The 15,396-nt window shown below is 41.7% G+C and overlaps 1 protein-coding gene across 1 annotated transcript; it reads right to left on the bottom strand.

The window, feature by feature from the left end:
* Positions 1-6,681: 6,681 nt before the first annotated feature.
* dmrt99B (doublesex-Mab related 99B) lies at positions 6,682-10,223 on the bottom strand. The gene is made up of 4 exons (XM_017244471.3): positions 10,005-10,223; positions 9,840-9,941; positions 9,312-9,738; positions 6,682-7,592 (listed from the first exon to the last, which is right to left on the bottom strand). The coding sequence occupies exons 1-4, from the start codon at positions 10,149-10,151 to the stop codon at positions 6,736-6,738; spliced, it is 1,533 nt and encodes a 510-aa protein (XP_017099960.2). The 5' UTR covers positions 10,152-10,223; the 3' UTR covers positions 6,682-6,735.
* Positions 10,224-15,396: the final 5,173 nt, after the last annotated feature.

Genomic DNA, 15,396 nt, shown 5'->3' with positions numbered 1-15,396 from the left:
TTCTGCTACAGCATCCCGTGGATCAGACGGAATATTTGAATAAAAATCTGCGTAAATTGCAGACATACGCCCATTTCCAGACGAATGCTCCCTGGCATGGGTTACAGACAAAGGATACAGGACTCGCTGGGATTGCATCCTTTGTGTCGGACCTAATTCGGTTACGGTCTAAGAAGCGATAAACATTAACCATTGGCAGGACGCATTCGGCTAACTGCGCGTGTCATTACAAATTATTAACAATTCCAAGTGGAGGCAGACCGAAAAATGTAAAACAAAGGCCTGCCTGCCAGCCAGCCAGTCAAGCCAAGACGATTGAGTCGAGAGTTGTCCAAGAATTTGGATTCGGGGTGTTGGAGGAAAACGAACTAGAAGCTCGCATGATTTAAATGCCATTTTAATTGAGTTTCTAAAAGACTCTGGCATTGGGTTCGGGTGGGGTTCAGATAGAAGCACCCCCCGGTGGTGTGCAATGCCAACAAGCATTTTCGACCGCATTCAAATGAAATTTGCCACCAACTGGGACAGAGTTTGAACTTCTGGCAGTGGAAGAAAAACAAGTCGCATGCCGCTCGCAGGACGAAGTAACAAGGCAACCTACAACATAGAGTTATGTAAATGAGCACACATCTAAAGTGTTTATAATTAAAGTTATAAGCCTTCAAGGACAATAAAATGTATGTATTTTTATAGATCAGAATTATAATATAATCTATAGCTAAACTCTTTAAATTTTATAGTTACGCAAAATTTTGTAAAGATTTTAATATACCAGATGTGTAATTACCGTTTTGATCTGCACTGTGTCTATATTAAATACCTATTTATGCAATTATGACGGGCCAAGCAGGCCAAATGGCCAGGACTGTCAGTCATCGACATTGCTGCGCTCCTTTCGCAATTATGAAACTATGCTGGAAGTGGTCGTTATGAGTGTATGGGTAAGCGTTTCCGGCTGCCATTATATTGGTGGACGTGTGTGAGTGTGTCGTATCTTTGAAACTTTTCCCATTGGCTGCCGCTGGCTGTCCTACCATTGTGCTTTGCGGCACAACTCGAAATCAATATCAGTTGTATCCTTCAGCAGCAACAAAAGAAGCTGAAGCTGCTGATTGACAGAAACAATTCACGAACGCACACATATAGGAAAATTCACAAAAAGGGGAAGAGGGACCGAGGGGCGGAATACAATCGGAGAACAACCCTTCAACACTCAACTACATTTTGATTAAAATTTTATTTGTAGCTGCGCTTCCAAATACAATACATTTATTTCCTTTGAGCTCACGCACACTGGCGCAGGCACAGAGAAACAGAAAACTACTCGAACAAACAAAGCGCACAAAAGCGAGTCCTTTTCAGTTTTATTTGATTATATATGTATGTATATGGGTGTGTGTGTGAATATATTTCTTTATTTTTTTGTTGCTGTCAACATTCCAAAGGGGTTGCCAGTGAGTCCTGGACTCGAGTCCTTGGCTGTCCTTCTGTGAAATAAAATGTATAACTTCCATTATTATTTTTTATTTAGTTTGCTGGCCGTTTGTCGCCTCACTGACGCCACCCACCCTAGCCCTCCTGCCACCTTCCCCGTGCCAGGCTTTTATTCCTCCCTCTCTTTTTTAAAAGGATAAAAAGAGAGAAGATCCTTATTCGCGAATTTTCCACTATAGGTGACTTTTCTTTTGACCATTTTCAGTGTCTGACATTTTATTTTATTTTAATATTATTTTAAATAATATTTTTTGCACTCGCCGCGTATGTGCATGTGTGTGTCCTTATTGTTTCGTCCTGTCGCCACTCCCCCCTCCGTGTCGCCCCCTCGCTTGTACACTTTGGGCTGCTCCTTTGTTCCTCCGTTCGTTTTTGGAGTAGCTCTTGAGTTACGTTGCCATTTTCGTGCTGTGTTCTCCGGTGGCTGTCGCTCTCTTTATTATTTGAGCATTTATTTTGCATATTGTATTTTGTATTCTGTATTTTGTATTTTGTTTGTTTTTTATCCGCCCTTTGTGGCTCAAGTGCTGGGCTATAGTGGAGAGAATTGCTTTTTAGTTTTGAGCATTTCAATTGCAGAGCAATTTCATTTTATTTTATACTTACATAGGTGTTTGAGGGGAGCACCAGTGATTGTTATTCCTGATTAGTTAAGATTTCTTGTTTCATTTATAAACTAACACAACCAATTAAAAAACCATCAAACAATACGAATGTCCTTTAAAATCCCTTACATTTTACTTAACTAGCACGTGCCAATTATATTCAATGGCAAGTCAGTTCAGTTCAGAGAGATCAGAGTATTTCACGTGTCCTACACAAAGGAATCGACACACTCACAACAGTACAAACAAAAAAACTGTTGGACAAACAACAACGCCCCTTGATGACGCAAATCAAGGCATTTAGATATTTATCGCACTTTTAACTTGATGGTTAACCCCATCGCGCCCAACCTCCCAACCACTTAGATGCCCAGAAAACCACCCAGCCGAACCACTTTCCGCTCGGCTCACACGTTGATGTCAACCACAGAGACAGGCGACAGACGACGGCTACACGTGACATTTACGCAGTTCAAAAATCAAAATCCAAATCAAAATCCGAGCCGTTTTGACGAGGTTCAGGGATATGCAAACAATGGCCAGGGTCCTGGCCCTTCGTGGAGTGCAACAACCCCGAATGCGTCCCACGCTATTTAAAATCCATTTAGCACTCATTTACTTGCATAGTTTGGGTGGGTTTTTTAAAAACGATTTTGAAAATAATTTATAAATATCCTGAGGTACAGTTGCCTTATCCGGCGACCCAATCATTAAGAACTCAGGGGGAAACATAGCTCACATGTCGGCTGGGATAAAAAGAATCGAACAGCTTCTATTGAGGAGGCAAAAGCAAATGTAAAAAATCATTTAAAAGACAACAATCGGAAGAAAGAAAAAAACAAGCACACACACACAATATGTAAATTATGAATTTTGTGTAAACAAAATGCCGAGTGAGTGCATCAAAGAACAGGTCTTCGGGGTGAGCCATTAGGCATCCATCCCAGCTACTGTATTAATTCATATGCTCAGCCACATCCACATCCAAAATGGTCATATCATGTGTTTTCCTGGCTGCTTGGGCGGCAAACACAACTAACAGCCAAAAACCAAAAACCGAAAATCAAAATTAAAACCGAAACAAACCACACAGCACATAAAAATGAATCGAAAAAAATTGATTTCTCATCGTTTTCATGGCAGTTGCTCAACAAAGGGCGACGGCCACGCAGGTTTCACTATTTTGATGGACTCTCTGCTTATTAGCCGACTGGGACTGGCTGACAAACTGCCCCAGTCTCTATTTTTAATAAAAAATAAATAAAACACTGAACGGTGTAGTTTTACTGTGGTATAAGTCATTCTTAGACTTAATCATAAAGAATATTCAACATACTTATCATACATAGGTATGTATATACAATTCATACTAACAGGTTAATCAATTGATTTATTAAAATGGTAAAGAATAAAAAAATATATTAAGCATAAATAATACATTTTAAAATGTTAAATAATCATATTTTATATGAAAATTGCCTATATAATTAAATAATAAATAATAGTTAATAGTTAAATATATTCCATTAAATGTAATATATTGGATAAAAGATAATTCAATAATATTTTGTTTCAAAACTAAAACTTGTTTGCCTTACTCCCCATTGGAAATTTGTTAAAAAAAAGTGAAAAGTACTTCTATAAAAGATATTATATTTCCCAACTAATAAAATCACAGCTTCCACTGTACTTTGGCGGCAAAACGGTCTAGGCCACCTACTTTACACGTTTGCTACTTGAAATGGCATTTGTTTTCTTTTCTTTCGGGTTTTTTTCACTCATCCTTCGGGTCGGTTCACCGCGCTGTCTGTTTGTGAAACAACATCGCTTCTTTTTGGGGTGAAGTTTTCAGTTTTTTCGGAGAGGGGGTGGCAGGGGCTGCCACCAAATTAGTTGTTGCTATATGGCCTCTGACCCACCGCTTGACAAGCCGCAGATTGGGTTACGTTGCTCAATGAGTCGCTGTATCTTTCATGTGGGGCTTGAACAAATAATTACTCGCCAGAGGAGAAAACATTTCAAATGCGGAAAAGCAAATAATAACAAATAAGTGAAACTAATGCCGCGGCAAATCTCCAACAGACCACCCTCGAATTAGCCACGAAAAAGGAAAACATATGCCCCGGATAATCTTGAGCTGTTAAGTAACCCTTTCGGGCAGGGATTCGCTGGTGACCTCAGGCTGGGACATCCAGTGTGCCATTTCTTGGACTTTCTCTAATTGATGGCACTTCTCCAGAGGCATGTGCCATCTGCCAGGAGTAAACCCCTTTCTCCCTGATCTATTTCTTTCGCATTTTTTTGTACTTTTGTATTTTGTTCCCATTGCCTTTCGGCTGTATCTGAGGTTCGATCTGTCTATTTCTTTCGGCCGGTTGGATTGGATTGTTTGTTAGCTTCCCCTCTCCGGTAATCGACTGCCATTAATTCATTGTCTATTATCAAGAATTTCCATGGCTGACATTGTATGCATTTTGTGCCGCCACTCGAGGAGCATATGCATGTTGCCTGCTGTTTCTGGTTATGCCCCCGTTTCAACTCTTTGGCAGTGATGGCTAGATAGTTTTTTCTATAAATATATATTTTTTGAAATCTAAATGTAGGCTATATAGGTCGATTAAATGGCTAGCTAGTCTACTTTATCTTAAGACTTACTGATAAATAAAAAATATATCCTACCTATTCTTCTTAAGCTTTTATGTTCAATTACGTTTTAAATAAATAAGTTGTAATTTGTATGTAATATCCAGATGTCATAAAACATTTTCCAACTGTATGATACCCGCTACCTATAAAAAAAACTATGTCATACCCTCTACTTGGCCATGAATTTATCTAAGCTGGCATCTCTGCTGTTGGCTCTTCTCCAGCTTCATTGTTCGCTTATAACTACATGGGCCACTGCTACTCTAAGATATTATCGACAGCTCGTCCTCCAACAAGCGACTGACTGACTAGCCGGGCTCACCAGTGTGTCCTGTCCTTTCCTACCCCATTCCATTCCTGCGCCTCCCTTTCCGCCTTTGTCCTGGCCATTGTCCACTCTATTTGAGAGGGGCCGGTGTGGCTATGCGGTTTCGCTATCCTAACCCACCGGCATTGTTATGCCCTGACAATGGTACATAGAGTCCCTTGTTTGGGGTCCTGCCAACAAACACACACGCACGCACACATGCATAAATATGCACATAAAGGAGCGGGACAGGACGAGGGCACACATCCAGGTTCATCCTTGTTGCTGTTGACTTTTCGAGTTTGGCAAAGCGCACAATGGACAAATTGATATCCAATAATTTAATTTTGTTATCCATTCAGTCGCATGTTGGAAAATAGTTTTGTAATTTGCACTCGGCATGTGTGTAACCGATATTATTGTCCATCCGATTTGGCCCTCTCCTCCCCTTCCTTGATGGCTATTGTAAAATTTCGGAAAATGTTCAGAAAAGGAGTATGGAAGTGTGGGCGATGGCTGGGTAAGTTGTGTGTTTGTGTGGGCATTAGTTTTATTATAATTTTGTTTATCCTGTCGTGTGTCCGAATAGTGAAAACAAAAACAGCTCGACCCGTTTATGCGAAAAAGGATTTCACACTTTTCCCTGCCTGGTGTGTGTGTGTGGCATAGACACCAGCAGTGCGGAATAGTTATCCTGGGTAATTTTTTGGGGGCGGCTGGGTCGTGTGGCAGTGGCCTCAGAATAGTGGCAAATAGATAATGATGATACGGATTAACGCTTTGAATTATTATTTGCCCATTACGCTTTTGTGATGACCAGTTGGAAAATTCCAAAATGTGGGTGGCCATTATAATTGGTCGTTTTTGTTCTGTGGGTAGAGTTTTGGAGTAAACTCCTTTTGTTTTGAAATCAATTCCCACGATTATAAATTTTCATGCTGCGAAAATTAAATATTTATTTAGCTGCTGAAAACTGTAAAATTGCGGTGGTGGCTATGGAAAATAAATCAATTAAATATTTGTATTAATTGGTTTGATCTGCCAGCTTCCACAAAGGAAACTAATTAGAGGAATTTACTTAAGGCCCAATAAAAGGTACTTTGAATTGATTCTTATAAATTTATTGAATTATTTTTTAGATTTATTAAATACTTTAACACAGTGTTTGAAATGTTTTTTTATCTAATACATAATATGATATTTTATATAATTTTATATGCTCGTATTTATTATGGTACACACGTATATCTCATTTAGTTGGATTGGATGCGATTTAATAATCCCTTACACAATAATCTCATCATCCTATATTTTTAATTTCGTCTAAACAAATATATCTTATGGCTTAACTGGGTTCAAGTTTTCGATTGATACATACATATAGTTATAATTACGATGTCTATATTACAATACTTGAGCTAGTATTTTAAGGGTAAATATAATTTACACTTATTCTTCGAAATATCTAAAACAAATTGAGGAAACTGGATAAGCACGGAAATTTAGATATAATAAAGGCATTTAAATGGCTAATTTAATTCTTGCCTTCAAACATCTTGCGAGAAAAATTAAATTAGTTTTAAAAACCTTTTTTGAAATCGAATCACTCATTTCATTGAGGCTACTCCTTTTTTACTCGAAAGGCCGGAAAACGGCAGCGCCGCTGGCCTCCGCCTCGATGCCTCAATCTTGGGAGTCCCCGGCATTGCTGCTGCGATCCAATCCGATACCGCCGGCTCCGTTGGACTCCGACTGCTCGATATCCGCCGCACTGAGAACACCCGGAAGGTAGCCCGTTCCGGCATACGGTGCGGAGAGGAACCTCTTGGCGTGGGCCTGCATGAAAGGATGATATCGGTGTGTGGGCGAACCGAAGACCGAGGGCGGAACCAGCGGGGAGAACGCAGATTTCATGGGAAAGGGTGGCGACGGCGGCACCTGGGGTGGCGTCTGCCCCAAGTCCTCCCCAGCCAGCATGCACTCCATGGCCTGGAGCACGTCCCCACGGAATCTCTGCATCAGTTGCTCCACATCGCTTCGTCGCCGATTGGGAAAAACTCGCATCAGGACATCAATGGGAGATCGCTGCTGTTGTTGCTGTTGCTGTTGATGTTGGTGGTGCGGCTGCTGTTGCTGTTGCATGTGCGGCGACTGTTGGTGGTGCGGCGAGTGGGCCGGTGGATGGTGGTGCGTGGGCAGTCCGGCGGCGGCCAGGAACTGCGTGTGGTGGTAAGGCATAAAGCCCTGACCATGATTGCTGCTAAAGGTTCGCAGTAAATGCAAGTTTTCGGCGGGTGTGTTTGGCGGCGATTGACTGTCCTCCTTCTTGAGGCTGAGATTCTCCGGCGTGGCCTCATCCGGTGCAGAATCGACATCCAAATCAGACTCGGGTGAGCTGGGCGGACCGGTTCTGGCGGGCGACAAGCTGGCGGTGAGATTGAACAGACCAGCCACTTTTGGCCGGGGACTGCTGGGTGATCCGGACTCTGAGCCCGTGTCCTGATCGGTTTCATTGGAAAGGGGAGCTCCTCGTTTTGAAACTGCAAGTGGATAAATATGAAAAAAACTTTAATTTAGAATAATAATTAAAAACCGGGGGATTCTAATGACTAATGGTTAGGATATAACACCCCAAAGAACAAGAGCAGAGCTCTTAATTGGTAATACACCTTGGTTATTCACCTTTCTCTGCCAGGTAGAATTGCAAGTGGAAACTGTGCGGTTTTCCACTTGACAGGTCAGAGCAAATAAAAGTATCAAATACAGAACTGGGAAAAAATGTAATCACGGGAATCGCAAACACAAGTAGTGGGAAGGAGGAAGGGATCACAGGATACGTTGACATGCCAACCTAGGACAACCTGCTGATTTTTTTGTTGTGTGTTCACAAATGAAACAAGCTATACGATATTTTTTTCTTTTTTTGTTTCAGCTACCTTTTTTTTGTTGTCTATTTGATTTTGCAGTTGACGAAGCCGCAGTGAAAATTTAATTAAGTCGAGGGTGCGTGGATACCAATATCGAATACCGAGTTTTGTAAACCCAATCGCAGTAACCGAAAATAAAAATTCAAGCGTAAAATCGTCTAGAGTTTCATTGCAAATAACGATTCTAGTACTTAAATAGACAGGTTTTCTTCGATTGATTCGCGTGAGAAATCTGGTGTGTTTTTCTTTCTCAAACAGGAGGGAAAAATAAAACAACATCGTCCTTTAAAAAGGCAAACAAATAAAGACAAGTGAGCTAAGCGGGGTAGTATCTCACGTTACGCCCTTTTCAGGTCCCTCAGCATGGGGTTGTCTTACCCCCCATGACAGCAGATAGTCCTAATGAGTGGGTGAAGTTGAAAGGTCTTTGATATCCTTGCGCCCCGTTAGACTTTGTAACAGTTTGGCATTTTCTTGGGGCTCGAATTGTATGGGAAGGTAAGTTTCAAGGCAATCAAGATGATCTGGTTAGAATTGATTGGCTTAGTTGGGATAATGTAGAAAAACATAATATTATGTTACAATAACTTTTATTGTGTGTTCTCCGAAAGATTTCTTTTTAAGAAAATCTTTTCTGTATAATACGTGAGATATGTGTGGGAAACTGTGGGAACATATTACAAGGCCTTAAGATTTCTGGATTTCATTTTTAAACCATCTGATTCTCTTTAGGGGTTGTAAAGTCAAGTACTGGTTCCCTAACGAGTACTTTAAGTTAATTGTTGCAATTTGAACTCGTAAACGTCCTGGTCCCCCTAGCTCACATGAACGCAACCCCAGGACATTTTTATGCGCGGTTAGCAAAGTGCAAGGCTGGCTAAATCTTTGTCAAAACAACACCCAGGACCCAACACCCAACACCATGCACTCGCACACGTCGGCACTTACACACATGCAGCTATGCACATGCAACCGCGAGTGTGGCACTTTATGCACCGTTGATTTTTTAACAATTGAAAACAAATTTTTCTTGCCACCCAAGACTTAAAGACCACTCTTAGACGAGGCCAGGCATAAACAGGCTCTTTGGATGACAAAAATGCAAAAAGGGGAATTTACAGAGAAAAATATTTAAAAACTAAATATGAAATATTTTCAATTTGGAATAATAAGTTATAACCCCCTAACCATTATATATTTTTTTAAGACTCTCTTAGTTTGAAAAGTAAGAGAATGGCTTCTTTAAAAGACGCATCTGAGAACCACTTTAATATCTCATTTAATCGAACTTGTCTAAGTTTTCTCTGTGAATGCTTGGCTTCTTTGACTTACCGGGACTCTCGTCCAGCTCGGTCCTCGTGGGCGAGAAGCCCACGCTCAGGTGCTCGGAACGGGTGCGTCCATCCGTGTCGGATTCATTGCCATTGAATCTCTGCGATTGCTGGTGGCTGTGGTTGTGTTGCTGCTGGGCATGTGGCTGTTGCTGGTGGTGCGATGGCTGCTGCTGCGGATGCTGGAGATGATTGGTAGTGGAGCTGGCATCGAAGCCGTCGCTCGGCGGCGATGGTATTCCGCCGTGGAAGACGCCGTTCTGGCCAGATCCGCCGCTGGCCGAGCCGCCGCTGCCACTGTGGTTGGGACTGTGCGGGGTGGGTGTGGTGCTGTCGCCGCCATTCTGTTGGCCAGGAACGGATGTATAAAGTAGGCCCAGTTCGCGGGCCTCGTTTTCCTCTTGAGCTTGTTGGCGGCGCAAGGCAACCTGGAAAATATGAGATTGGGAAGATAACGTTTTAGTAAAGAAAATTATATGGTATCTGCTATAACTCCTTGCTTTATCAAATTTTTTTTTTAGAAACCCACCTGAGCAGCCATAACCCTTTGACGTTCTGCAATCAGAGTGCATTTAGCGCAAACACAGTCCCTCCAGCGGCAATAGCGTTTGTGGCCCTTTAAGGCGCTGACCTGTGAAAACAATTTGTTTTTAAAATCCAGAATTATTGCTTGCAATAGTCCTGAAGAACCTACCACGCCATGGTTCCGACAACGGGCACATTTGGGTGTCCGTTGATAGCGTTCCGAGGCGGCTCGGAGGAAGAAGGCAGGTGGCAGGGCGCCAAGTACCGGATGTTGCGACATCAGGTTCTGCATGTCCACACCCGACGGCAGACTCATGGTAGTTTTTTGTAGTTTTTGGTAAGAAACTGGCGAACTTTCAAGCACTCACTGCCACTAACACTTTCTTTGTTTCTGTAATTCTCAGTTGTTTCTTTTTTTTAGTATTTTTGGGTGTTTTCGATTAATATTTAATTAGTTCCATGGGATAGATCATAGTTTTGAAATACTTGTGAAATAATTTCAGAAAGACGCGCCCGCTAACGACATGACACACTGAGGCCTCGATTGCAACTGATTCAACTTTTTGGTCAAAACCCCAAGCGCACAGCTCAGGAATAAGCAGCAGCAGCAATGGCGGCAAGCGGCAACATTTACCAATACAAAAGCGGATCACAAACCCACACACACACACTGACAGAGAGACACACTTTTAGCCCCTGGCGAATCGAGGGTTGAAAGTACATATACAGATTCGGAGAGTGTTGCAACCACCTTTGTTGTGCGGCGCAGCTGCTTGCGTCGGCGTCAGCGTTGGCGTTAGCGTTGGCAGCGAAGCCTGCAGCTGCGGCAGCATCAGCATCAGCAACAGCAACGGCAGCAGCCGCCCAGCAATTAAGAAAAAAGTTTCAAATCTAATTTGGTACTGTATACAAAATTGTGCACTCGAGGCGGCGACGCGGCGTATGAGCAATGTGGAAGGAGGCAACTCAGGGATTGGTTTTTGAATTGGTGGTGTGGTGTGGCGAGGGTAGTAGTGGTGGTGGTGGTGTTGGCGGTGTGTGTGTGAGTGTGCTATTTGGTCTGGTGGTTGTTTGAGGTTTCTTTCATTTTCTTTGTTGCCTTTGTTTCACAATTTACTTATTTTTTTGGTTTTTTGTATTTTTCTTTGATGCGTGTCTGTGTGTGAGAGAGCTTTGGGCCTTGCTAATGGAATAGCCAACCAAAAGCGTTGTTGTTGCGACCTCGCCGCTGGTTGGCATGGCGGTACCCTTACCACTCACACACACAGGCACACTTGTGCCTATTTCTGACACAGTTGGCAGAGTCGTTGTTGTTGCCTTTGGAGTGGAGCACCACCCCGCCCCCACCAACCCATTTATGTATTAGTTTCAGCGGTGAGGGTCGCCCAAAAGTTTTTGCTTTGGTTTTTGGCATATTGCCACTTGCTTTTCAATTTCAGGCCGTCGAAAATGTCTGGAGTGTGTGCTAAAATCCAAATGAATAAAAAGGCGCCTATTTCAGGCCCAGAAATAATTGTTTATTTGTTTGTTATGTTCTAGAAAAGGCATCAACTGTAAAAGAGCTAAATGGGTGGCCTTAAAACTTCCATATACGTTTAATTCTTTCCATATACGTTTAATTTTAGCGATCAGGAGTTTAAGGTCTAGCTACTTATACATTTTTTAAGTAAATGAAAGATTAATAAATTTGTTTTTTTAAATATTTGGCTTCTTAAATCTCTTCAAATAATGTGTCCGGTTTCAAGTAAATGAATTAAACCAAAAATGTTCAAAAAAAAGTTCAAACTTAAAATTTCTAAACTTCTAGGACTTCTTTACTGTATTACCTATTCTACCCCAGTTCCAAGACTTTAAGAATATCATAATAAATAGTTTATTTATTAAAAAAAATTTATTCTTCTAAAAATATTTTTAATTTATCAATTAGACAATAATAAGTTCATTATTGCAAAGATATGTAGCAATATGTAGCAATGATATGATAACATACAAGCTATGTAGTTGATACATAATATAATTTTTAGCCCCCTGGGAATTTTGGGAATGGTCCTTTTTTTTATTATTTTGCTTTGTGGGTGGGTCCTGCTGGCCTATTAGAATGTTACAACATAATTGCAATTGAAACAAACTGAGTACGCGCGTGAGGGGCAGAGCTGCCGACCGTGGCATGTGCGACTGAGGCAGCGACATTGCGCGCGCCTCAGTCTCTCGCTCTCCGCCGGAAGTGCTCTTCTCTCTGGATATGCTCCTCTCTCGTTTCTCTGGCCAGACTCCTCCTACAAAAGGAGGCGGAGCTATAGTTTCCACACATACACACGTACAGAGCAAAACATAAAGCGGCAACAATGTTGTACAAGTTGGCCAAAAGAAACAAGTTTCCAAGTCTGTCTGTGTGCGAGAGTGTCCTCAGGGCAGAAACACACACACACACTCACAAATACATATATAAAATTATATAGTAAGAGGGGGCAGTACCTACAACGTCTTCCTTTTGGCCTGGTCACAGTTGTTGGCAACTGTAGATGGCTAGAAGTTGCTGGCGTAGTGCTGTAGATGTTGCTGCTACCGTGTAGCTACTGGTGTTTTGCGCAGGGCCAATTTCTCGCATTTTAACTTTGTTTAAAGTGCGCCTATATACACACACTGACACACACACAGGTCCCCTGGGTGGCCACTTATAAAGTGTTTTTTCAGCGACCAAATATGCAAATTAGTTGAGCAGCACTGAAGCTGACAACTTCGTCTGCGGCTGCTGCTTCCAGCAACAACAAAAGCTGAAACATGTCCATTATGTCGACGGCTTGGCTGACTCTCTTCACGCTTGATATGATCACAGGAGGGGAGGGGTAGCTCCAGGGCAGGGGGCTGGGGCTGGGGCGAGGTGGGCTGGAGTACAAACAATACAAGGCGCGCACACAGTGGCTCACAACAATAACCACCAGCCAAGGCAACATGCGCAGCATGGCAACAACAATGGGAACGAAATCAACAAAAATCATAGCAAGAAATGGAAATCAATCAATCGAGATATGAAGAATAATGAATGCCCTATGGATATGAAAGAGGCAGCTAGGCTTAAGGTAATCAAACAAGGATTACTATAGAAGGATATCTTCTTCTTAACATCCCATCACACTTCAAAAGAATATTTTCAGAGGATCAGAGATTGAAAATTATATAACATTATATCATCATATAAATTATATTGTACCTTATATAATAGAACCTATATATAAGATATAATATATCTAATTATAACTATGTTTAAAAATTTAGGTTTATTTTACATTAATTGATAATTGTCTTCCCTATAAGCATAATATAATCATCATTAATAATCCTAAGAGTATCCCTAAGAGTATTCATCAATGGACCTAAATGCAAAACACTTTTTTGAAATATCAAGGAAACGTTGATCTTGGGACAGAATGGTGTGTCCCACAACTTGATGCATTGGCACATGTGTTGACTTGGGTGTAATAAGTAGCCGTTGGGCAGTCAGGCCTCTTCTCGAGGTGCTCGTCATGAGATGAGGAAAGTTGAAATCATTGCTACTTTACTTAACTCCGTTTTGACCGAGTGAGTGTGTGTATGTGAATGCCACATACTCGTGTATCTGTGGCTGCTCTTTTGATGAATCCGCCGGACGGGCAACTCAAGTGGCCAACTGCTTCTGGTTCAGAATGGCGGGGCCAGCGGCTACCCGAGGAGGGCAACAAAGGAAAAGTGCCTTAAAATGTTGACAAATATTTAACATGCATTGGCCGCAAAATTATTTGATCAAGACCACCGAAAAAATATACAAAGAAAGATCTTTTCTCCACCAAAAACAAACCTCAAACAGGGAACACTACGAAATATTGTACAAAATTAAAAATGAAACTTGAAGACATGCGGCTAATGATATTTCCTTGCGTCATTGCCTCATTCATTCATTTTTAAGGTGAATTGTTTGCTTATCGTTTCGGTGTTTTGATACCTGGTATACTGAATGAGAGATATAGGGGGGATTAATAGTATTTTTAAATTAAGTGATTATTGAGTAGGTATAAAGATATTGTATTAAGTAAAAACTGACTAATCTTTCACGGTTATCAGCCTCCTTTAACTCCTTAAAGTAGACTATATGTTTTCACAATGTAATCACAGGTAACTATTATTCGTTTCACTTGAGGTTCATTCCTTTGGTAGCTAGTTTGATTTTGGTTTCTTTTTGGTGCCGCGACCCCAAGCCAATATTTGAGCAGTCAACGGTGGCGGTGTCAGCCGATTGTCTCTAGTTCTGTAAGGTCTCGTTTGGGGGTCTTTTTGGGTTAACCATGTCCAAATACCAAAACAACAGTCCCTCCCCTGCGAACTGTCAGCGACAGTTGGATTTTCCGTGAACAATGCAGGCAGGCGACGGCGTCGGAGGCGGCGGCAACAGCGATTCCACTCCAAAATGGACAGGGTCGAAAAAAGTTAATTTAATTTCAAGTGGGTGCAACAATTGTCAAGCTCTCTCTCTGCGCTTATCCTTTTCAGCTGACTCGACAATAACAATCAGATGCCACACAAAGGCATACAAACACTCCCTCCCCCGCCCCTGCCCGGCCACAAATCCTTGTGTATCCTTGTGTATTTTGCATATTGTTTTACAAGACCGTTTTGGCTTTCTTAGTTGCAGGCCACCAGATTGCTTCTTCGACTTATCTTTGACGTAAAGAAAATCTCATTAAATAACTTCCTGCGCTTTCAAGTCCTATTCTGCCAGCATCCTGTGTCATCCTGCCTCGCATCTCCGCTCTCCTTCGCTCCCCAGCCTCTATAGCCGTCTCTTTCGCTTGGCAACAAGCTGAAACTTTGAACTCTCATGTATTCGGATTCGTTCAGCGAGGCATGAAATTACATTTTGCTTTTCTTGCTGCGGAAGTCATCTGCTTCTTCTTCGGCTTCTTCTTCTTCTGGGTCCTTCCATGGTAAAGAAAGCCAAAACACCAACCGGAAACTCATGGAAACGTGAAATTTTGTTAAAAGTTCAAGGAAACTTTGTGTTCTGCTCTCGTTTTCGCTAGTTGCTCGAATTGTTTTGTGTCATATGCAGATACCTCTGGATAAGTTTGAGTTTCATTCGAATATTTTTCTCAGAAGAAGAGTATTAGCCAATAACATTATGTATAACATAACATTATTATGTATTTTGCTATCATATGACACACGCCAAGGCCTTGCCAAAAAAAAACCTCGTATTTCAATCCGGAAACTCGAATTTCAAACAATTGCCGAGCTCACCGGGCCCACAATTTATAAAATATTGCCAAATCATTTGACACTGCCAGCATACCGATTATAGGATCGTTAACTGCCAATTTTCCCTGCCAATCCTTGTCTCGAACCCATTTCCCATTCTCATTTCAGTAATTCGAGCCTGGCCACAGCCCACCAACAATGACTTTGGCCATTGACACGCACTCGGGGTGTTAATATAATTTTTGAACTAACAGCCTCTCTATACACTCGACTATTTTGTATAATTTTTCTAATAACGTAACAAAAACATAACGACAGGGGAGCGAAACTGA

The sequence above is a fragment of the Drosophila bipectinata genome, chromosome 3R, assembly GCF_030179905.1.
Source record: "Drosophila bipectinata strain 14024-0381.07 chromosome 3R, DbipHiC1v2, whole genome shotgun sequence".
Classification (NCBI taxonomy): Eukaryota; Metazoa; Arthropoda; class Insecta; order Diptera; family Drosophilidae; genus Drosophila; species Drosophila bipectinata.
Note: the sequence above shows the minus strand (reverse complement) of the source record. Positions and strands in the feature narration are given on the sequence as shown.

What these genes read in the sequence shown, in the direction of transcription:
- dmrt99B (XM_017244471.3), bottom strand. Translation starts at nt 10,151, where the DNA reads ATGAGTCTGCCGTCGGGTGTGGACATGCAGAACCTGATGTCGCAACAT. An exon ending in GTTGTCGGAACCATGGCGTG is followed by an intron (nt 9,942 to 10,004) that starts GTAGGTTCTTCA and finishes TTGTTTTCACAG; the next exon opens with GTCAGCGCCTTAAAGGGCCA. An exon ending in CGAGCTGGACGAGAGTCCCG is followed by an intron (nt 7,593 to 9,311) that starts GTAAGTCAAAGA and finishes ATCCACTTGCAG; the next exon opens with TTTCAAAACGAGGAGCTCCC.